This window comes from Simochromis diagramma, unplaced genomic scaffold, assembly GCF_900408965.1.
Source record: "Simochromis diagramma unplaced genomic scaffold, fSimDia1.1 OVJJ01000421.1, whole genome shotgun sequence".
Taxonomy (NCBI): Eukaryota; Metazoa; Chordata; class Actinopteri; order Cichliformes; family Cichlidae; genus Simochromis; species Simochromis diagramma.
The window spans coordinates 7,737,170-7,761,983 of record NW_024387250.1 but is presented as its reverse complement, the minus strand read 5'-3'; the positions used below and the strand labels follow the sequence as shown (position 1 = coordinate 7,761,983).

At 39.7% G+C, this 24,814-nt stretch overlaps 1 protein-coding gene across 2 annotated transcripts in view; it reads right to left on the bottom strand.

Moving 5' to 3' along the window:
* Positions 1 to 24,814, bottom strand: part of sh3pxd2ab (SH3 and PX domains 2Ab) — a 59,319-nt gene that overhangs the window by 3,503 nt on the left and 31,002 nt on the right. The window contains exons 7-12 of one of the 2 annotated variants that reach the window (XM_040001425.1): positions 19,772 to 19,900; positions 6,012 to 6,125; positions 3,540 to 3,623; positions 798 to 915; positions 378 to 706; positions 179 to 228 (exon numbers count right to left, since the gene is read on the bottom strand). In XM_040001425.1, coding sequence (XP_039857359.1) covers positions 179 to 228; positions 378 to 706; positions 798 to 915; positions 3,540 to 3,623; positions 6,012 to 6,125; positions 19,772 to 19,900 — 824 coding nt within the window. The remainder of the gene's footprint in view (positions 1 to 178; positions 229 to 377; positions 707 to 797; positions 916 to 3,539; positions 3,624 to 6,011; positions 6,126 to 19,771; positions 19,901 to 24,814) is intronic. The other variant, XM_040001426.1, reaches the window with a different exon arrangement.

Here is a 24,814-nt window from a genome sequence, read left to right as displayed (position 1 = left end):
TAAGTAAAGATTTACCGGTTTGTTCTTCAACAATGATCAAAATCATTCATAATTGCTTACAAGTTGTATACATTTATTATTAACACCATTTTTTCACGCTTTCTGACCTTTATCAACCAAAAATAATAATTACATGTATAGAGGGATAGATGGATGACTGAAATATCATCACTCTTACCAGGGTTGCATCTCTCCGAGGAGGAGGTTTTTGCCTGAGAATGGGAGAACCTGTGAGAAAATAACAGAAAAATCACACATGGTTTGGTTACATTTAATGAATTTGCTTTACGTCAATATATCATAGATTCAAAAGATATCTGCCCACATTTGATAATATTCAAGTCACTATGACAAAAAATGTCAGGGGCATGACTAACCAATTTCTACCCGATGTGGGGCAATTCTGGCTATAGCGGGTGAAGCAGGCTCTGCTTTGCTGTTTCCGTCCTGTGGGGCATTAACTGGGCTGGAGTCAGCGCAGGGGATTGGCAAGCTTATCTCCCTCCTGGCGACCTGTGGACTCTCTGGGACACCTTCAGTCTGCACATCCTTCTCACTTAAAGCTTTCTTGTTAAGGAGGTTGCTGATCTCCATGATGTTTCCTATGATCTCCACTGGGCCTGTCACAGTCTTCTTACGGGGAGAGAAGTCATCCTTCATCTTTTTGAGGTAAGACGCTGGAGCCCAGCCCTCCTTATCTTGGTACCTGTGAAGTAAGTTGGAGGAGAAAATGATAAAATTGTGTAGAATGAAAAAAAAAAAAATGTCAGAAGCAAGTAAGGAGAGCTGTACTATACCTGATAAACCACCAGCCTTCCAGATTCTTCTGAATCACCTCCACAGTGACACCTTTCTCAAAAGCAATTTCATCTTTCCCTTGGCTCGAGTAGGGCTGCACTGTTATGTACTTCTCTTCTGCAAAAGAGAATGAGTTCAGATTTTGACAGCAACGAGATCTCCGAAAACAAAATATTTAATGGAAACAAAAAAACAAGACAGAAAACTGTATAATCTATAAATCTTTTTATAGACTTGTATTTTTATGACCACACTTCAGTAATGAGATGACACATTAAATTATGAAGCAATATATAATGATAGATTACCCTGAGATACACCAGACCTGTGAGATGAAACAGACTGGATGTGCTTTCAGGCAGATGTGTGAGTATGGCTTAAATGGCACGTGAGATTTGTCTATAAATTTTTCTTTATCAACCTAAGAAATAACTACAGGACATAATTAATTCATGTCGTTAACGTACACAGATGTGCTGCAGTGTTAGCAACTGTTTAGCAATGTCTCACACAGCAATAAAACCCATTGTAACTTGGAATGTTTGCATCATTATCACTGGTAATGGATTATGAGTTCCAGTCTGATTCCCAGCACAAATAAGGAGCAGTGGGGCACCCTGGTGGTGCAGAATAGGTTCGCATTGCTTAAAATAGCACTAAATATACACAGTGATTATGCACACGTGATAGCAGTGCTTTCATGTAAGTGAAGGAATATATCTCTGTAAGAAGAATAATGCCCAAGTTCAGATAAAACAAATCCTAATAGCAATGCAGAGAAACAGTTTGTGGAAAGAGAAAATCAGGCACACAGAAAGGCCAACTTAAAAAAAAACAAAAAAAAAAACAACTGACCTGCTTGATTTAACCCCTCAGATTGCATGAAGCTCCTATTAGCTCCAGCTAAATCTAAGAATATTGTTTTTATTTTTTTATTGCAAAGCCCTTGAAGAAATATTCTGCTTGCAGCCAGTGTTGGCAAAATAATATTCTAAAATGCTTTATTGGCATGTGAAAGTATATTTTAGTCTTGGTTCTGTATGAAAATAAGTGAAAGCAGATACACTAAGCGGGGCCATCTCAGCACAGAAGCCTCCTCTTTCAAACCTTCTGTTTTAGAGGGACAGCCAATCAGAAGAAAGTTTTTGCCCAAAGTGAGACGAAATGTTTCAGGCAGTGAAAAAGTGCAGTATAAAACACATAAGCATAATTATGAACTGTGAATCATGCAGCGCCACTCAAATAGAGCCAAGAATAAAAACCTTGTGGTCATTTTCAGCTCCACTGACAGAACGTAATTAGTTCTATAACATGACCATGGGAAACTACAGCACATGGGTCAAACTAGTGTCTTAAAAGTGTCCTTGTCCTTTCGACAGGGAGTATCTCCTAACTCAGCACATAACAGAAAGCAGAGGCACCACGCTGATTTATGCATTCCCATGAGGCCGAGGGCCAGAGCCAAGTCATCATTTCCTGTCATTATGGCAATTCCTGTCTAAACACAGGGAACACAAGGAGAAGAGGTGTGCTCATAAAAAAAGAGAGGAGCACATAAAAAAAGTGCTGTTCTGTATGCCGTCTTCCCAGCTGGTTCACAGGAATCAACACTGTGGTAACAAATTATTCTGTTTTCCTTTTCTCCACCCATTTCCAAGGTTGTGTAGGCAGCTTAAATGGCTGTGGGATAGTAAGTCCTTTCAAACTCGTTGGGTACAGGATATTTTCTGAATGCTTTATTTTCCTTTTCCCTGGTTCTTCCGGCCACTTTGTGTTGGGGCTGCTAAATCGTTTGCCTCTTACCAACTTCTTTCAAACAATCTTCAACAATATCCAATGAAGGGAAATTCTGAATCAGATGTTATAGTAACCACAACATGCATCGGTGTTATAAAGTGTTCATGTGGAGTCAGCAAAAAAACAAAACAAAACACAAAGCTGAATTTCAGTCATGGGGTGGAAACTACTCTCTCTCCACTCTAGAGAGCAGCATGCACTGCCAAGTGCAAAGTTTGGGCTGAACTCAATAGCCTATCCTTGCTCCTCTGTCAGCCATCCAAATGCATCTCTTGTGAAGAAAACCCCTGGCTGCGGTAAGAAAAACATGTGCAAGTTTGCTCGCAAACTAAGTGGAATATTAATAAGACTCTTTGTTTATCAGTCAGTACTGGTTGCTATCTGCACCAAACCAGGAGAGAAATGTCTGTTTGTACCACACTTTGACAGAACACACACTTATTACAGATCTACATACACGCTTCATTTGCTCATAAAACGTAAAATATGGCTCTAAACTGCAGCATAAGGCATTCCTAAGTCTATTACGCAACTACTTTCAGATGAGTGGGTAGTTTTTTGCTTTTTTTTCCTCTGTGATTTGGAGACGATTGGCTTTGGCACGCGGAGTATAATTTTAATAAAAACGCTTACGCGAAGAAATTTTGTAGCATAATTTGAGCTTAGCATCAATAATTAGTGTATATAAAGTTGCTGATTTCACCTTTGCTTTCCAGGCCCGTTTCATATTAATGTCAGTTAGTGGTTAGTTGTGGATTGTGGCTCGTGATAAATGCATTCGCTGGAGGACAATGCAGAATGCAAGCCTGAACAAATATGTGCATGTGATAAAAGCTGAGTCATGTGATAAGAGACAATAAATGAGATGGGGTGAGCACAACAGTAACAAAAAGAGAAGGGAGGGAAGGAAGGAGGGAGGCGATGCAGCATGTTTCTCAGTTCACCTCGGCTCTGCTGCCTGCTGATGACACCCCCCAATGTCCATCTCCGGTCCAGCCTCTTCAGATGAGCCTTGTGTCGCTTAGTAACTGACACACACACACACACACACGGCGACCAGATGACAAGGAAGAATCAAACAAACATGGAGACATGAAGAGCAAGCACAAATGTTACACAAACACACAACACACAAATGACATGGATCCATTATTAGCTACATGGAGGACACTAAAACACGACCACAACGCAAAACATGGTGGACAGTTAGCATGAGTGGATGGAGGTTACAAAAGAAATGTTAAAAACCAAGACATCTTCTCTGTGGCTTCTAATTAGCATGTTGTTATCACAGAGGCTCCCCCCCCTGTTAGGTTTGAGCATGTGGGACGCATATTGCCTTAAAGGAGCTGGTTAGAGATGTGCACCTAGAAGGGTCCATATTTCCTTGTATTTTAAATATAAAATGGCTAAAATGGAAATGATTCCAACAGTTCAGACATTAAACAAGATCCTTTTTATATAGAAATTTTAAAGAGACAGTAATAACATTTGGTTATAAAAGATTTCAAGTCTGAATCATACACACAAAGCAGCTAAACTTTACACAAAGACTCAGCATGTAACCAGTTAATACATTTTATTTTGCTTCTTTAATGTTCACAAAAACCAAAGTATAAGTACATCAGTTTGCCATTTTACTGGTGGCTATATGCCAGTCTATTTTCCCCAACAGTTTCCTCAGAGGAAAGAAATAATTCAGCACAAAACGCCTTCGTAAAGTCACACATTATTGTTCCACACCTTACTGTTTGCACATACTAAACAAAGAAAAAATAATGTGTTTAGTGATACTGGTAGGCAGATATATTGGACTAAGGTAAATAGCTGCACTCCCAGAAATACATGACTATCATTTGTGTCAGTGCTGGCAGTATCATTATTTTCCTCCTATTTTCTACTACCAAAACAAGGAGGATGAGGGTTTGTTTACGCTTCCATCAGTGGGTAAACTCAAATCAGAAGATGTCTGAGCTTTCAACAACTATCATTATCAGAATCAGAAAACCAATTTTTGAAAAATATGTTGTTGTTTTCTTGGGGAGGGGTCAAAGTGACTATGCACAGTCGGCTGAAGACCACAGAACTGATAAAGAGTTGTTTTAAGAGGTTCATGCCATTTCCAAGACTCATGAGACACATAAACATTAATTAATTAATAATTAACTGACAGACTGTCCTTCCTAAACCCCCCTACTGGTTAACTCAGTAAAGAGATAACTCCAAAAAAGGAGATAGGAGTGCATGGTTTGCATACAGCTATGCGCCTGTGTGTTATCCATTTGTTGTATTCTGAGAGGAGAAAAGGGCATTTTAACTTATTTAACATAATGCAAAACATTAATACTGACTAGCCTTGTGTGTTCACTCTCTTCTTCCACCACTGAGTCATAAGATATACAACACCGCAGGGATTCCGAGTCCCATTGTTACACCAGTTGTGCAGCAAAAAGATGTTTGGCCAGAGTGCTGGAAAATCTTGATGTTTGTTTGGAAGTGTAATATGCAACTTAATTATTTCCGTACCTCCGGTTTTTTGGGTTTTCTCTAACACAATGTTGCATATATCTTAAAAAATATCCTGCAGTTGCTGCAATACCTGCCAAAATGATCAAAGTTTGTGCATCTGACACTAATTGAGCTCTTCTGGCCTACGATTAAAGTGCTCTCTCCACTAATGTTGAAAATGCTTGGGGAATGAGACAGCATTAGTCGCTCGTAGATGGCTTGATAACTGTATCTGAAAGGGCTATCAAGGCAGTTGGATGCTGTCTGCAGCTTCACATGTCAGTTTCGCATTTCTGGCAAACCAAACTCTTCATAGGTGTGTATGTTACGACTGTTTTGGATCCCTCTCTGGCTCCAGTAAGCTCACGAAACTTAACATCCATCATCTTCAATGGTAAGCGGACATGAAATAGCGTAAGTCATGTCAGAGCTTTCTTTCTTTAACGATAACCATGATTTAAAGAGCATGACTCCAGAAATATTCATTTTTATTCAATGAAAACACACGCCTCTTTCATGAGCCACACTACACGGCGGGCGTATCACTTAATACTGCACTGTATCTTTCTTGTACAGTGCAGCACTGCACAGCACATCCTTTGAAACATTGAGGTCTGGTCTCTCTTGGCCCTCCTCCTTGATGTTTACCCAGGTCTGAATCTACACTCTGTTCTGATGTGCTTATGATGGCAAGCAGACAGAGTAACATGCTCACCCGGCCCAGCCTCAGTTGTTAGCGTAGACCAGCAGCGGTGAGGTTTTTTTTTTTTATTTTGTCACGGATCAAAGACTGAGGATTGAGGGCAAAAGTGGTTTCTGTGTGTGGGTACAGTGGAGTGGGTGAGGTTGTGTTTACATGTGCAAACGTGTGTGGGTGGGCAAAGACTGAAGCGTTTGCAGTTACTTACCTTCCCCAACTTTAGAGGCACCCAGCTCCAAGTCATCCCGTGTGCCACTGTGAGAGTTGAGATAGGTAGCAGGGACCCAGCCCTGCTCCTCTGCAGTGCTGACAAACCACCAACCTATGGAAACATACAGAGGCTGTAAATTGCATTTCAAACAATGAATTGGATAACAAGAAATCAGCGTAGCCTAAAGTTAACTTTAAGGAATTCAACAGTTTTCAGAGGTCTGCAATTGCTCTTGAACTTTCCTCATGAAGTTGAGCCTTTGATAAGACTTGCACCAGAAAAAGTAGACAGAATAAGCCTCCAGAAAGCGAGATGAAAGAAGAAGACAGATGCCATTTGTACATTCCCGTTAATCACTTCCTCTTTGTTTTTCTCATTAAACCTCAGTTGGATAAAATATCTCCAATCACAGCTACAAATGAACACGAATATGATGCATTTTATTGTGTTGCCAACAGAAATCTATCACTAAGGGCAGGACCAAGAACATCAGAGGACACACTGCTTGGCTGTGGCTCAACCCATGACGAGGTCTTGTTTGACCTGCGTTCCATCGGGATCAGTCATGAAATCAGTGGGCAGGAAACTGCTGAAGTGATCCTACAAGCCAAGATATCCATTTGCAGGGTTGCAGCTGATTTGACTTCATTCTCCTGGGTATGACAGCATTGCTATTACATCTTTATGACAGATGCCTCAGTTGGAGAGAAGCAAGTAAAAAATAATGCTCATTTTAAAAATGGATCCTAAAACTAGCAGTGGCATGCTATAAACTCCAGGTTTGCATCATATCTCCTAGCCAAAGCTGTGCTTTGAAAGTCAGTGATTACAGTCAGGGTGGCGCAATGGGAGGTTGTTAATGATCAGCACTTCCAACTCACCTCACCGAACCTGATGATAATCTTGGTCATTTCCTTGGTCATTTTTATTTAATAGTTATTCCTGTGACAATGTGGGCTTTCTTTGTCTACTTTCAACAATGTTCCACAGTTCAAAGACATGCATGCTAGATTAGCTGTAGGTGCGAATGTGTGTGGTTGTCTGTTAGTCCTGTGATTGGCTGGTAAGGGTTTACCCTGCCACTCATCTAATGTAAGTTGGGAAAGGGTCTATCCCCTAGACAGATAAGCAGTTCAGAAAACAGATGCATTACAGTCCGAGATGCTGTAATCATAGGATTTCTATGCATGCAAGGTGTGTAGGATACATACATATATAATAGGGGTGCAACAATACTCGTATCGATATTGAACCGTTCGATACAGTGCTTTCGGTTCGGTACGCATATGTATCGAACAATACAATTTTTTTTTTTTTAATTTTATCAACTTTTCTTCTGATGATGCTGAGCTCAGTGGATCTGCATTCGACTACAGTACTAGGCTGTACTGTCGAGCGCAGATCCACTGAGCACAGCGCAAGCTAGCAAGACAGAAGCTAAGCTCATTGCAACTTGGCAACTGCTTCAACGCTACCCAAAATTGAACCTCCCCCACCCTCATTCAGATCTGGCGTTTGGAACTATTTTGGTTTTCATGTGAAGTATGACCCTGAAGGTAAGCGCGTCATGGACAAAAGTATAACAGTATGTCGGATGTGCCACGCAATGCTCAATTGGTGGGAACTAGTGCGTTAGCGCAGTTAGCTTGTTAACGTGTTGACGCCGTCCAGCCCCACGGCACGGGGCGATCCGTGGTAACTCGTTAACAGAGATTTGCCGCGTTATGACGTTAAAGTCATTTTTACGAGATTAACGCTGACAGCACTAGTGGGAACACAATGAACATGACTGCACATTTACCCCGACATCATCCTAGTGCAAAGACAAGTGGAAGCAGACAAAAGCAACAAGCACGCATGCTGCAAACTTTACCCGAGTCATTTAGACAGCCGTTAGCACATGATTCTCCTTATGGGGATCTGCTATGTTTCATATGCTGCTGAGAATATAGCCCAGAAGAAGCGTATAGTATAGCTTTTATTTTGGAAAGAGCCATTTCTCTGTAATAAACTCTCTGATCAAGAAATCGAGTGATTTCTCGATCAGATAGATTTATTTATTTATTTTTTATTATTTTGTTGTTTCAGCAACATTAAATTTAAAAACTGTACTTTTGAGTTAAAATATATATTTATGATTTTAATAAATGACAAATTAAAAAGGTATGAACATTTTGTTGTATCGAAAAAATATCGAACCATGACACCAAAGTATCGAACCGAACCGAACCGAACCGTGAATTTTGTATCCCTGTGTCATCCAAAGAGAAAACCTTGCATATCCAAAGCCAAAAGAGTTCAAAGTTGGTCCGGCTTGATTTTCTTTTCTTTCTTCTTTTTTCTCTGTGCCTGTTTCGACTTGAAATTTCTCCCTTTTAAACTGAGGTTTTTTTGCCTGCAATTGTCGCAGAGATTGCTGGACTGTTGGGTTTATCTCAAGAATGTTGCAGGATTCTTAGATGGCTGTTGTTGGGAAATGGTGTCATGTAAAATTACATTCAGACAGAGCTGACCATCCAGTCCCAATCTTTGGGGACTGCGTATTTGATGTCACTTCAAGTGTTTGAATCCATCATTGTCCTTTTTGATGCAGGGCTCTTTTAAGGTGCTGCACCAGTGTTTCTTAGGTGGGTTATTTGTTCCACCTATTATTCTGCCTTTGTAAATTATTCCACGCCAGATTGACTGAAGTTAAGTTTGGTGTTGCTGCAATCACAGAAGAGACCTGTGAAGCACTCAAGAACTCCTCAAGAATGCAAAACACATTTTATTATGCTAGAAACTAAAATGAATGCCATGGCAAGTAATTGTGTTTTTTAAGGCTCAATTTCTGTTACACTGTTCAGCTATATCAAGTTTTATGCTTTTAAGAAAAAAGTAAACGTGATTTTTATTTATCATCTCCCCTCATACACTAAAGAGATCATTTGAAGTCTTTGCTAAATCAAACGTTTCCTCTCTGCATATTAAAACATTAAAAATACATATGTATATTTATATATCAGGACTCTGTCTCGCTTCTCAATGAGAGACTTGATTGACAAGGATGGAAAAAAAAACTGTCACACACACTTTGTTGTGGTAACAAGAACCCAATATGGCTGACAGCTGTCTGGACAACCCATAAAGACAATGGCAGTGTTCCATTTCACAGCTGGTTCAAACCTCTCCTATACATTTTTTTTTATACAGATGGATCCATGCTTTCGTGTTGTTTACATCAAATTCTGACCGTACGATCCAACTGGACTCATCACTCATGGCCCAGGCAATGTTGTTTCAGTCTTCTATTATTCAATTTTGGTGAGTCCATAGTGAGGCTGAAGTGAGTGGCAGCGGTGTGGTCATCTGCTGCTGTTGTAGTCGATCTGCTTCAAGATTCAACATGCTGGGCATCAGAGAAGCTCTTCTGCATAGCTTGGTTCTACCAAGTGATTATTTGAGTCACTGTTGTCTTCCTATCAGCTCAAAGCAATTTGGCCATTCTCCTCTGACTTCTGATTTTAGGTAAGATGTTTTTGACCAGATAACTGCTGCTCACTGGATATATTCTCTGTAAATCCTAGAAATAGTTGTGTGGGAAGATCCCAGTAGATCTGTAGTTTATGAAATACTCAGAACAGCCCATCTGGCACATTCAAAACCACTTATATCACCTTTCTTCTCCATTCTGATGCACAGTTTGAACTTAATCTTAATCATGTCTACATACCAAAGTGCACTAAGCTGCTGCCATTTGACTGAACGGGGTGAACAGGTGTACATAATGAAGTAGCAGTGAGTACTAACGCTGATACTAATACTTTTGTTTGTTTTGTTGTTTGTTCTTAATTCTATGTCATGAAAACTTAAAGAAAGTGTTTCACTCTTCATCCAATGCCATTTAAACATTGATATGACACATAAATAAATAAATATGGGCCTCTGACATTGATCACCTATGTTGGTGCATCCCTAGTTGTTATGATTACATAATCAATATCTGCTTGATGCTGGCAACTGCAAACTCTGATGACTTACATAAAGTGAATCGGATTGACTCCCTAGCCATATGACTTCGTCCACTAAATTAAACTGGAATTTAGAAAAACAACAGATGTCCTGCTGACAGACTAATACTTCCACTGGCTTTCTCTGCGGAAGCAATAACCGAGAAAATCTTTCCAAGCCTCTTGGTCACTTACACGTGCAATCTCTGTGATTCATATCAAGGGTGATTTATTTAATTGCTTAACTTGCCTAGCTATACAACAAAAACATGATGGGCTATGGGCCTGTTCTGCATAAAGTAAGGGTGGGTCTAGATAGGCGGATATTGGTTGGCTCTGAACACTGAGCTGGCCTGTGCTCAGGGATGTAACAATCCATGTAATGTGCTCACCAAAGCTTTGGCTTGAGCAAAACCCCATGTCAATAAATCAGGCTGAGAAAGAAAACCACAAAAAAGCACAAAGTGGCATCTACAACATTGAGATTGACTTAATATGTTGATCCTATTTTGTGGAGTTGAAAGCTTGTTAGAAGATCACAAATTTCTACCGTATTTTAAACATAACTGCGGATTTCACTGTAATTAGTGTCAAAATAATGACAGGAAAATGTTGCAATACTTCATTAAGTCACTGAAAGCATTTAAATAAGTCTGATGTGCCGAGTTTAATGAACAGGGAAGGGCAAGATCAATTACATGAATTGCACATTAAACTAAATCAACCATTATACAGAAAGGTCAGCTTGGCAGGAGAAAAATCTCTATAATCAACTCAAAGGACGAAAAAAATCTTTACATTTGCAAACTGCCATGTTCACACTTACTTTGCAGCTGGGGGGAAATATCAGGTTCACTTTAGGGAAGTGACAACTGACAGCAACAAAAGCACCCACAAGGATAAAGTGTGTGAATGTACTTTAAATGTGACCGTTGGGCTGCAAGTCTGAATCTAAATATGGTGCAAAGACACGGCGTCAGTTTAAACGACCTGAGTGAATACACATTGTTACTGATGGCTTGGGTGGCTTTGTCTGTATTTTTCAACCATCACTTTACATGGCAGGTGCTTAGGCTGAGTTCACTGAACCTCAAAGGCAGCAATAAAAGTAACCTTAAAATGAAAACACACATTACGTAAGTGCTGATTTCCTGGCCGTGGCAGGTTTATATCAGAGAGCTTGCAATTATACGAAATGTGGGGAAAGAAAAAACTGCTCCACGTCTTTCATCGCATGCACTCATTCACTGCTCCATAGCATTTGTGTATAGGCAACACGAAATTACACAAATACAGCTGTCAGGAACCATGTGGTGAAAAAACTCTATTAGATTTAAAAATGAAACCCACCTATAATTGATACATGTGTGTCATCTTATGATAATTCCTCTGGACTATTTTTTTCTATAGGGCTGGGAGGTGAACTTGATTCTTAGATTTTGGATAATATCAACATCATATTTGACAGGGTTATCATTTGTACACTCTTCCCAGTGACATAAACCTTTTACTGAGGTCATTACAAAAGAAGCAGCTGTTTTGTGAGTCTCCCGCTGCCAAGACAGCAATCTTGCAGAATTACATGGTGACTAAGATTTCGATGAAATCATACTGGTAAGTTTACGTGGTTTTCTGAATATGTTGACCTTCATTTTACCCCTGTATGACCTAGAACCCTCAGGAATTAAATTCTCAGACTACAGTGATTTTAATTACAGACGGTGAAGTTGAACAATGAGAAAGTTAAGGATAAGACTCAGTTGTTTAAAAGTGAAATTGCAGATAACAGAAATAAGATTCATAACAGAGTAACACGCAGTGTCTTCTTCACTTCTAATTATCTGTACAGATGTGGAAAAAATACATGAAAGAAGCATACCTCTTGTGTCTGGAAACTTCTATGTGAGGGTTTGGACAGGTACACTTGCATGTGCATGTGCATGTGTCAGATTCTGATCCACCCACTGTCTAGGCTGCCACGGCACAGAGCTCAGACTTACATTACAAAGCAACACCTTTGTTTTCATCTGTGCATCTTGTGTATCATTATCTCTTGGGGTTTTTTTGATCGGTCTGCATAACAACCTGCTTTCCTCCATGCTCTATGCCTTGCTATAAAAAGCTAAAATCCCTGGAAAGCTACTGCAAAGTTTCAACCACAAATGAAAAAAACAAATATGTCCAAATGCTGACTTGCAATACACTTTGCTAAACATTATTCAATAATACGATTATAGCAATTTAGTCAATATCCAGAGTAAATCAAAAAGGTTTTAAAGCGTTTGAGCAGATTTGAGTTCTGTAACCCCCCCCCCCACCATTTTAGGGTCAGCGTTTGCATAAGACAATAGCTAAAACCACAAGACTCTAGTGGGAATCTCATATAACATCATCGCACCATAGGATCGTGACCACAGACATCAACCTCAAATGTCACAGCCTCGGAAAGATGGAAACTGAACGGTTTGTCTTAACTACAGTGTTGTATTTTACTACAAGGACCAAGAAAAACTGAATGTTACGGAGAGAACAAGTTGTAATAATGTTTTTTTCCCGCAGCAGCCTGCTGAGGTATAAATAAGACTGCTCATATCAAGTTAAATGTCTGCTTGGTGCCAATAATGGCCTTGTTTGAACAAAAACAATGATCTAATTTAGACAGTCTAAAATACCCAAATTCTGTCTTTCACATATAAAGCTAAAGACAGCAGTTGGTTTGTGCTGGTTGACAAATCCTGACAAGCTGCACCGAAACCTACCTACAGTTAGCTTAATATTTTTTTTTGGACAAAGAGAGTTTTTGTAGTTTTGCCTTTTTTCACTATCATACTAGGACCGCTGTCCCCCCAAGCAGGCAAGCCCTACTCCATTGCTATTTCATAACAAATGAGTCCCAAAGAGATGTGTGTGCAAGTGAGGGAGACCATCATTAGGCTAAAAAAAAGTCTACAAGAAAAATGGCAAAAATGTAGTGGTGGTTAAATCAACAATCTGATACATTCCTTAAAAAACTCAGCAACACTGGCCAACAAAGTGCATGATCACATTTTCATGGTTAATAAAAGCAACGTCACAACATCAAACCAAGTCAAGAATACTCAATCAAGAGACATTTCATGAATGTAACTGCAAAGTGTTTACAACAAGGTGCAAACCACAGTTACCCTCAAGAACAATTCGGCCAGATCAGACATTGCCAGAAAACATCTCTGGACTGATGGAACCATGATTAACGTAATAGGATGATTGGAAGAGAAATGTAAGCTGAAGGCTTGAAACAGCTCACGATCCAAAGCATGACGCATCCCCTATTAAACATGGTGGAGGCAAGGTTACGGCATGGGCACTTTGCAGCCCCCAGTGGAACCGCGTTACTATTATTGACTGAAGATCTGATATACTACAGTGGCTACACATGCTACTCAAATGGTTAATGACCCAAAACTATACTGCAAAAGCAACCAAAGAGTTTCACAAGGCAAAGAAACTTGATATTTTTCAATGTCCATCAGTCATCTGATCTCAACCCAGCACGGCAGTTACTGAAGACAAAACTGAAAGACCCCAAAACAACTAGCAACTAAAAGCGGTAGCAGTAAAGACCTAGCAAAAAATCTTTTTATTTCCTGGAATCTGCATTTCTATGCATTTGTTACTTTTTTATGTTTACATTTTAGTTTTGGTAAGGATTGAACACAGTAGGACTAACGTTAAATATACAGGTGCTGGTAGTTGGACTTTTTTCTTACAGCTGGACAAAACCAGCTATCTGTTTTTCCATTTCCAGTCACTGTGCTAACATAAGCTAACCTGGTACTCATTGTAGATTAATACTGAACAGACATGGAAAAATAAACAATTTTTAAAGGGGGCACATTCTTTTAACTTTAAACAATATATTAAAAAATGTAAGATAAAGATGATGTCTCATTAATTTAGGTTAGATTATTTTATATAAATACAGAAATTCAAGATGAAAATAGCTAGAGAGAGACACATTTCTATATTATTTATGTAAACAGATGCTCCTTCCAGGCTGTCTTCATAGTCTCACTTAACCTACAGTATATATTATACCCCTTCAAGAGCAGATGCACAATGTAGACATACAATAAGCACAGACAGTATTTCTAAGCTCTTTCTCTCTCATACAGTATGTACCATCTGGAAACTCTATCAGTTTTAAGAGCCATGCTTCATTTTTACTGTAATCAACAACAGATTCGCAGCTGCAACAAAGTAACTAGATTTATGGAACTCTGCTCTTTTCCTAAGGTACAGGAAAAACCCATAAAACAACGCTACAATCTATGAATGCGATCAATCAAGTTTGATTCCTTAGCATTGGCATGTTTAATACAGTGTGACTGACACACTTGTTAATGACCAGATATCCGCAAAAATGTATCATTAACTTAAGCAGGCTCGACTTGATTAAAGTTGAAATCCACACTGTTTTGTGCAGTGGAATAACTCCTCACAAAAGAGTTCGACCACATCTTCCATGAACATGTGAAACACAGACTCAGCAGCATGAGTCGTTTTTTTTTTTTTTTCATGGCCCGAAATGATGAGGAATGCAGGAGCTCAGCAGTCCTGCAGATACTCGACACCACTGTTGAGTAAAGCAGGAGAAAACCCCATTCATTTCCAGCTTCTGTATTTATTAACAGTAGATCATGTATCAAAGCACAAGGGAAAGGCATCCAGCCCAATACACACACTTCCAGTTTTCATAAAACACTGGATTTCAATTACCTTGGTGGCTCTGGTACAAGGAGGGGTGAGGGGCAAGAAATGGCACAAAACGACTTTTAAGAGCTAATGCTGACCTAGGGAACAACTTTCACTCCCTCCTAGTCTCTGAAAGGATCCCCTCATGGTCTGAACGAAGCTGTAACCCACAGCTTGTGTGCTCTCTATTCTCCACTGAGTTGGGAGACACAGCAGTCCTTGAGTGCCTGAACCCACCCCTTAAAATGCTGGTTTAACTCAATGGTCAATTCTTAAGTGAGAGGGAGACATACCTTTTTGGCTCCAGACATAGATTTCTGTACACTATTATTAGAGCCATTACTGTAACTTAAATACCATCACCATGCCTGTTTTTTTATCCCCATATGCCTCTGTGACAAGATGCAAGGAAATAATGCTATCTGAAAATATAGGCTAAGGTTAATTTCTAAAGATGGTCATTTTTACTTCCTACACTGGGCTGAAAGAATGTGAAGGATGAGGATTGCTCTGAGTGCATAATGTGTCTTCCATCTGCTGCTGCAACTTCGGCTTAAAAAAGACATTTAACAGTTGGCGAGTTTTCTGTATAATGTCTTTGGTGGTTCATTGACATGAATTATAGTGTTTTTCCTCTCTTGCACAAGGAAACATGTTCCTGCTGAAACTGCACATACCAAATTGGGAAACTTGGAGTTTGAGGATTAGCAGCAGGTCAACACTGACCTTCCAAGAAAGTTGGGATAGGGGAAATAAACGTCTGAAGATATTGTGTAATACTAAACTAAACTGGTGTTAGCTTTCACATCTAATTCAGTTAAGTGGAAAAATCATGAATTGGTGTATTACTCTATGTTAAATTACAACAAATTAACAGATTTAATCACAGGCATAAAATGTCATTTAAAGCAGGTAAGGAGATAAGGCTGAAAACTAGCTCTGAGGGTTTTAGGCGACAGCAGATTGACATAGTTGTGGAAACAAATGCTGCTCACCAGATTTCTTTTTTTTTTCTTTTGGTGTTTTTTTTATGGAAGAACTTGCTTATTTAAGCAAAAAGGAAACACAAAACACATTTGCTATTTATAGTATTAAAACTGGAAAACTCCAAAGACAGAGAGAAAGCACAGGAGATAGTTTTCAGTGAAAGAATTTACAGCATTACGAAACAAAGAAAAGTGGCCCTGAACTGTAGACTAGATGATGTCCTATATTAACTAATAATGACTTTCAGAACTGATCAGCTCAGTGACAAATGCTAAGAGAATTAGTTAAACAAAAAGTGATGAAAAGAAAAAAGTCTAAATGTGGAGATTACAGTTGTTTTTCTGAAGACAAATGGCCATGGTTGCTATACTCTGGGTTAGTAAAATCATACTTCAGAATCTGTTTTAGTAACGAGGAAGGATATGATTTCTCTTTTAGCACATAAACACAGTGTAGTGAAATTGTACAGTGACATTGTAAAGATGGTACAGAAAGCTGCATCTGGTCAGACAGAAAAACACACAAACTTGGAAAAGTGAATTTGTAGAAAATGAAATGGCTAGTAATGGACAGATGTAAGGTGAATTATTAATGTGAACCTGGAGGGTTGGCCTTGTATAATTTTGCAGATTGCTCTCTGTTTCTTGAGTCAACTCCAGATAAAGGAGATTTAGCTGATCTGAACACTGAGTCCCTGCTGAGGTTTACCCTGAGATCAGCTTACTTCCAGCCTAAAGACAGGAAGGACAGACAGTATTGTATTAATACATTTTTTCCATGTGAAGGTTGAGCAGACATCCTGCCCATCTATCATGCCACGCTGAGGGCCAGACCTGTTTAATCTGTGTGTTCAGCCTTTGTGGGCTTTCAGTGAAGCCATCAAACATCACCTGCAGGAATACCCCTGTCACCTTCCAGTCTCTCTGTGAAGCTTTGTCAAACTTTGAATCATTCTTGCCAACAAGTGACTTTCGGAAAAAAATGTCTTGTCTTGTAAGTGAAAGTTAAGGTTTTGTCTGAAATTCCTCTAACCCCGCCCTGCCTATATAAGCCCGGTGAAGCAGCAGAGACACAAGACATACTGTACATAGGTGGTGCCAAGGGGTCTTTGGGGAGATGGAGGGATGTTGTAAGTCGATCTTTTCACAGCAGATAGACATTCCTGGAGTTCATGTGGCAAACCGTAATTCACAAATGCTAATCTACCCTTAGAAGAGAGACGTTAAAAGCTGATGGTATCCACATAGACAAATTGTCAACACAGAACTGAGGGCAACACGCTTAGCACAATAATTATGATATTTCCAGAAGCGTCTGCAAATTATTTTTCCTTTCCTACGTCGCCCTTTAAAAGGCAAAGTTTAAACCGCTGAATACAGAGCAACTGAACTGACCAACAAGCCTGCTAGCTTAGCTTTGGTTAACATCTCTCCAATATAGTGTAAACTGAGGAGGCATCCTGGAGGATCCATTAAGCCATTATAATGAACCAACCTCTCTGAACCACTAACTTTGGCAGGAAATTGCTTTTTCCATTTTCTCTCCGAGTTTCTCCCTGCACTATTCTCTTCTCCTGAGCCAGCATCTCCCCCTGGCAAACTCTCATAAAAAAGACAAATAAAATAGCTGCACAAAGAGTGAGGACAAAAAATTATTAAACTTTAACAATCATTTTCTAAGAAAGCTTTTGTTTTCCTGCATCTGTGTTAGTAAATAGTATTATTCAAGAGAACTGAATCAGTGGGCCACCTTGCTGATTTACCACACACTGCACCCACTTCAAACACCCCAAAAAACAGCCGACAGTATACACTACTGTACCAACTGAAACAACGACCACAACACAAACTATATCATCAATCCAGGGCGACGGAAAATACTTGCTCGGCTTGGGATAGCAGGCTGGAAAAGTGGAGAAAGCGGAGCTCACTTATAGGGCTGACCTAGATTCAGTGCCCCGTCAGAGGCATACATTATCTAATCCAAGGTAAGGGAAAGTCGATAACTGCACTGGGCAGGAGTCACAGCCAATGTCTATGGTGCAGTAGCTTTAACAGCAGGACTTTGGTTGACGTTACTGGATGAATGGCAGAAACAATACAAAGCTGCACTTTTCCATTTCTAGATCTGGCTCTATTATAAGCTCATGCTGTTGCACCTTTAGATGCTGATATAAAATTAGATGGCAAAGTTTTCTACTCACTGCATCCAAGACTCTACAGGGGGACTCATGCGGCCTTAAATCTGCCCAGATTGAAAATCCATACAGCCCTTTTATCATAACAAATACACCAGACACTTTTAGTACCTCTAACTCAGCAAATTCACTACATAGAGCTGTAATACACAGATCAATCTGTCAGAAGCTATTAAAGGGTTTGTACTTATACTGCGAGGGAATGGATGCTAAATCAAATGAACTCTGAAATCTTCTTAGCACACACCTGGTCTTGTTAGTGCTGGCAGAGGGACACGGAGTGATGTCACCCAGCCAAATGGAGCAGAGTTAGCCAGCTTCCACTGGAAAGGTGTTGATATTTCAGCTTAAACGTTAGCAGTGCTGCTGGAAACAGTCTCCACAGCAAATTGTAAGGAACGCGGGTTATACTTACTTCTGTGATCTCTGTGGAAGTGTCAGTGTATAATAAAACTGTCAAATAGCCTTCAGATGTGTTTTCAAAAGCCTGCCGTCTACTATTTTGCTTTCTAGAAACTCATAAGAAATCCATCTAACCAGAGATGAATGAATGAGCTGAAGTGAAAGTGGCAGCAAAATATAGCCTGCTTCAGAGATGAGAGGCAAGCAAAGCAATAATAACATGAAACAAAGTTAGAGCAATAACACGGAAACCTGGAAATCATAAATCTGCAATGAGATGTGCATGAGTTTCACATGGATCAACAGTGCACAGTGGTCAGCTGAAAGACAAAAGTGAAGGGGCCCATAATAAAAACAGGACCATGCACTTGAAATTCATGGAGGAAAGCACTCGTATAAGGCCCCCAATAAAAGGACTTCAAGGTGTTGGAATATCCGCCTCACTGTGGCTCCCCATTGGGTTGAAATCCTACCGGAGCAGAGAGTGAAAACAAATACATGAACCCAAAGGCAGGACACATGACACTTCAAAGTGATCCTACTCTGTGGACCTTTTTCCTTAAGGCCACTGTGGCAATCACACCCACAGTGGAACCTAAATCCAGTTGCCTTCCCTTCACTGTTTCCTCCTCCATCTCTCTTTTGCCATCCTCCCGCTGAAGAACACATGAGTCTGATTACTGTTTTACTGTCTCAGCACACCATTAAAGCTGGACGTCAGAACCTGTTACCAGGTTTATTTCTCTCCAGTCCCTCCTCTGCTTCATGTGGCAAATTCAGACACGTGCTTAGACCTGGTGTCGTTGATATTTTAGCATATTTAGGACACATGTTTAAATTTGTGATATTATTTTTAATCCATTTCATATGTATAAATTATATACTTCATTAGGTCCTACTGTCTTCTTCCACCTACAATAAAACAGTCCTGGGAGTACTACAGAATAATCACTGACTAACGTGAGACTGTGCTTTATGTTGGCATTAAAGATTCAGTATTGTCAAACTAAATTACATATACCCTAAATTTGTAATCTTGGCCCTGTCTGCTAGCTCTTCCAAGAGGTTAAACAGCTGACTAAGGACTCTCTGCAGCTGGCATTTGTAAATCCAGCATGTCTTGCTGGCTTTCCATTAAAGTGAGGTGGAATAATTAATATGAGTCTGGAAGACATTCCTCTTGCTAGAGGCAACATTCTGGCCCTCAGCCTAAACCAACAGTGGGAAAAAACAGGGCTGACTGCAGGCCAAAGCGAGCCTCCAGATGGGGGCTGAGCAACAGCTAGCAGGCTTCGGACAAAGAAGGTGAAAGAGTTGAGATACAGAAAAGGGCAGAGTGTTCGAGGAACTATATGACTGAATACTGAATGTTTGTGTTTTACATACACATAGCATGCGTGCTGTTTTTTCTTGCTCAATACTGTTGTGCATCTGTTTTGATTACTCACCGCTCTCACTCTTTTCAATGACGTCGACCACCTCGCCTGCTTGAAGACTGATTTCTGCAGGCTCTTGTTTTTCGTAATTGGCCACCACCACATACTGTTCCAGAAGCATGGGGTCCGAAGCATCCAGACCTGGGGTTGATGGAAAAAAACATGCTGTCAGCCAGCTGCCAGCCATAGGTCCACGAGAACGACTGTTGGGCACTCGTTGTGCCATAGGCCACTTTGTTTGTAGAGCTTAGCCAATCACAATATTCACGAGGTTCAGTGCATCTTCCCCAAAGTCTAGCCATAGAGCTGCATGTCCCTCCAGCCCAACATCAGGGGCAAAGGAGACAGTCTAGAAAAAAAGAACCTCCCACCAAGAAGTAAAGGATCAGACATTCAAGTGCAGAAAATCCATTCTGTTTTACTAAAGGGACTTTATCCGTTTTCTCCAACAAAGCTGACTCCCAGTCAGTAGATACACATAGACACATGAACACAGTGGAAAGGCTCGCAGCAACGGGAAAGCAAAAGGAGGTGTAGAAGTGACAGAAAAGTGAGCTAAAGCCAGCTGAGGACAGGACAGTAGAGTGGGAGAAAGAAATGGTTTCCCTTGGAAAATAAACCATCTGCTAAAAAGCCTCCTTCTCTTCAGTTGGGGCTGGAACTGGGGGAAGAGTAGGGGGGTTGTGTACGCCAATCATAAGAGTCGGCATAAGGGGCCTTAAATAGAACCAGATGAAGGGGCTGGAGCTGTGCTCAGAGGGATGGCCCTCTGTCTCCTTGAAACACTAGAGCTCTGACTACAGCGTGCAACCCAGCCAATGGAAATCTTCCTCTGTGTACTTAACTGAGTTAACCATATAAGCGCCAGCAGTGACTTAGATTTGTTGATTTGGTTTGCACTCGTTTCCTAACTGGGTCAACATCTCACCAGATTTTGGTTCATTAACTAACACCAGCACAGCTTTCTCAAGTAGCAAACATGTGTTTTCATTTGTGAAGGTATTTAAAGAAGGCATCGTACATAACCGACAACCCGCAACATTTTTTGGTTCCCGCTTTACATAACTGAGTCCGGCTGAAGCCTTAATCGGGAAAAATCTCTGAAACAAGCATCCCTGAATGGACTAAAGCAGATCTAACAAGTGTCAGCTGGAATCTAGTCACAAGCCAGCGACACTGAGCTCAAACATTAACAAGACCTTCTGTTGATCACCGAGTTCAAAGCTGTGTGGACACAGGAGGAGCTTCTGTGTGCACACTAGATTATATCTGTTTACTCTATTACTGCAGTTGCAACAGATGTTTACTTTAATGGTGGTTTAATATCAGCAAAATACCAACAAACTTCCTGGAGATCCTCATCTCTTCGTGGGCACACTGGTCCAACTTCTAACTAACTGCCATCAGTAGGGTTAGTTTAACAGAAACAGCCAAGCACATACATATAAAAGCCTTTTTATGGGGTAATCACAGTTCCTGGAAAGAGCAACTCGGTTTGTATCCTGATGATGGAAAATAAGAAAAGTTCAGTGTGATAAATGGAAGATTTGAGCCTTAGATAAGGAATGATTGAGAAGGTTTGGATTAAGCTGCCATTTCTCTAAAGAGCTCACCTGGCTACAGTCCCGCAGACTAGAGATTAACATTTCTCTAAATCTGGATAATATTTCACATTCAATTCAGGGACTGCACTTGAAATGTCAAGGAGCTAATAACTCACATAGATGAACTCAGCACCATTAGCATCTCACATGATGAAACTGCCAAAGAGTCTGACACTGGATTACTGTGGTCGGGCTGCGGTTTATGAAGCTTCACGTTATTTATGCAAGATGTTTTGTCAGACCACAAAATTGGGTGCAGAAACAATGGAAGGAATATTATATAAATATTGCCTTTTTAGTCTTCACTGTATAATATGACAGTAGTTACTTTGGTACAGCAGGCAGAGTTATTTATTTTGACACTATTAATAGAAATGTGTTGTTAAATGGTTTGTTTTAACTCACAGGTCAATTAACTCTCAATGAGGATATGTGAGCAATTACTGCGTACTGGGTAACTGAGTAATTTCAAGTCTATAATTTCGCCTGTATTTATGGAATATCTCCAACTATATATGTTTTCTATCATGTTTCATATCTGTCAAATATCACAAATTTTGTAGACTGGAGAAAATGTTAAAACATGAGGACAATTTAAATGTTTCCAGGCATCATCCCTGTGCTCGGTCTGTCCAGATTTTAAAATGTATTAGCATGCATAACTTTTACCAAGTGTAATTTAAAATAGCTTTAATAAACAGCAATGCCATAGACTCATTCTGTTGATTTAGCTACTCAATGCTGGTTGTGAAATAAAACACTGACCTCTGTGGAACCCGCCTCCAAATATCTTCAAACTTGGACATTGTTTTATCAAAGAAAAAGAAAACAGAGGGCTCATTTGTCAACAATGCATTTTCAAGACAGATGAAAATAATACTCAGGTCATGAGCTCATAAAACTCTGTGTCAAAAGACGTAAATGTAACCTTCTTTAGCACACAATTAGCAGCTGCTGCGAGAAAACCGTAAATCTGTGACCTGAGTGACTAAAGACTCTGTCAGTAAAGTCAACAGGCCTGAAAAACAAAAGCTAATATTTCATCCTCTTTCAGGAAATGAAATGTTTTGCAACAGCAGGAAGACAGAGCAAGAAGAACATGTGTGTGGGGAAAAAAAGCAGACTTGAACAGGATAAGCCTAATTTCGAAACAGTGTACGAAATGTGAATCATACAAACTGTGTACAAAACAGTGTTTCAGACAACACAGTGAAACATAGTGATCATAACAACTAAAATATATACATAGTATATGCAAAAGAAAGGCAGCTGCAGAGTGTATGAACACTACTCACAACAAACACTGCTGAAAAAGAAAATATATTTAAATGTTTTAATCAATAGCTAAAAGTAATCCTGCCCCTGTAGTATCTGTAATATCCTGAGAGCTCACCTGATCAGGTTTATATCTTTGTGAATGTGTATGTATAAGTGGAGGAAACCAGAAAGAACAAACTTGTTCCCCTAAACAAAAAGCATAACCAACCCCAGAACCAACATACACTGCAGCATAACTAACTATTTTTCATTAGGCTGAACTATTTTGCACAATAAATAGGCTACATTTAAAAAGTATCATTTCACTGTATTTATTTTAGTCTTTTTAAAATGTGTGTCTACGTGCAGAAACATTATCTAACACGTTATGCATGTTATGCCATATTAACTTGTTAATGATTGTCACATTACTGTTAAGTTGCCCAGAATGTGCTTTATTTTCTGTTGTGTTAAATTAGAAGTGACACTGTGAGTGAACTTAATTGATTGGTTAGTGCGTCAGAAGAGCTACAAGTGTGAAAACTGTCTTGTTACCATAGACAGTACAAAACATGGACGTAGCATCCAGATCAGAAAAATGAAGCTACCATGAAGTTTGTTAAATCCACCTTCTATCTGAAAGCCACCAGATGGCGATAGTTGTAGTTGAAAAAAAGGATTTCTGGTATTATATACGTTTATGAAAAAAAACAGTTGGCTCGACCTCTGTACACGTTTTATTTTTATGGGCGAGCCATCATTTACAAAATAAGTCTATTTTGTAAACTTGGTTCATATAGTGTTTTAAAACTGAGGATTGTGTCTGGTACAGTGTGCACACTGTGCGATTTCCCTGTCAGACCTACTGCTGCTCGTCACAACCGGAAACGTCAATCTTGAGGCATCTTTTATGCTGTAAATGCTTTTTACATTAGGTCAAGTTTGACATAAAATCATTCTTTTACTGAATATTTTTAAGTTACATCAGTTCAATTCCAAGGAAAGGGAGGCAAATGAATGCCAATTTATATAAACTAAGAGGAATTAAACTGGAAATTTATTTAATTTTTATTGACATTTATTTGTTTAAATAAAGTAAGCTAACTCCCAGTCCTATAGTTTTAGTTTAGTTAACTCATTCAGGTGTTACAGTTGGGAGGTGTGTGTATATGTATTTTCTTGTGTACCCTGCATGACCAGTGACGACCAAAAGCATTTATGAGCTTTGAAAAGTATTTCTTCTCGGCTTCCATCAGATATTAACCACTCGGTGTTTATCTCTCCTCTCTCCTATTTATACACGTGCTTCCTGCTCCCACCCTTCCACTCCCAAATGTCCCAACTCCATTCAACCCCCAACTCCACCCCCATTCTTCCGTCATCAGCTCCATCCAGGAATGATGACAGTTTGGAACTTTGCAATAATTCATCACCAACAGGAGGAAGCCAGAGAGTCTAGTCTACTCATTCTTTTTTTCCCCTAAAAAACGGCTTTCAGGCTTTTCAAGCTTTTTGCTTGGTAACATGGTTGGCACAGGTCGTTATATTTTAGTGCCACATTTCTAACCCTGGGGTATCTTTGTAAGAGCAGAACCGTGTTGAGAAGATTTGGCAAAGTGCAGTGCCTTTGTTTGGCTCATCAGCAGCAGATGTGCAGCTGGATTAGAAAGGGACACAGAACTGCTGTTCAATGTAGTACAGATGTACTCATGTCATTGAATCAGTATGTGGCCCTAAGGGAAAAGAGGCAGACCACAAATAAATAGTACAGAAACATTCACCCAAATCATCTCAGTTAGACAGCCTTCACATTTCAGTTAGAAACTGCTGAATAGCTTCATCATCCTCACTTTTGTCTGCTGATTCTCGCAGTAAAGCCTAGCTCTGCAGTATAAAACTATTGGAGTTCCAAATATCTCATGATCCACTTGGTAAACACTGAAAGTCACGGTATGTTTATATTTACTACACGGGTTTCTGCTTTTTAAAAAAATTGAATGAAAACTACAGACCTGATGATCCGGAGGAATCAAACATTTTTTTTTTTTTTTTTTGGGGGGGGGGGGTTACTTCACTCTGTGTTGTTGCCTTTTTAGGCACAAAGATAGATTTCTTGAAAAACAAGTGCACAAAAACAAGTGCTGATCATTGGAAAATATGAAATCACTGCCAGGCTGTGTATCATGTGAGCCGC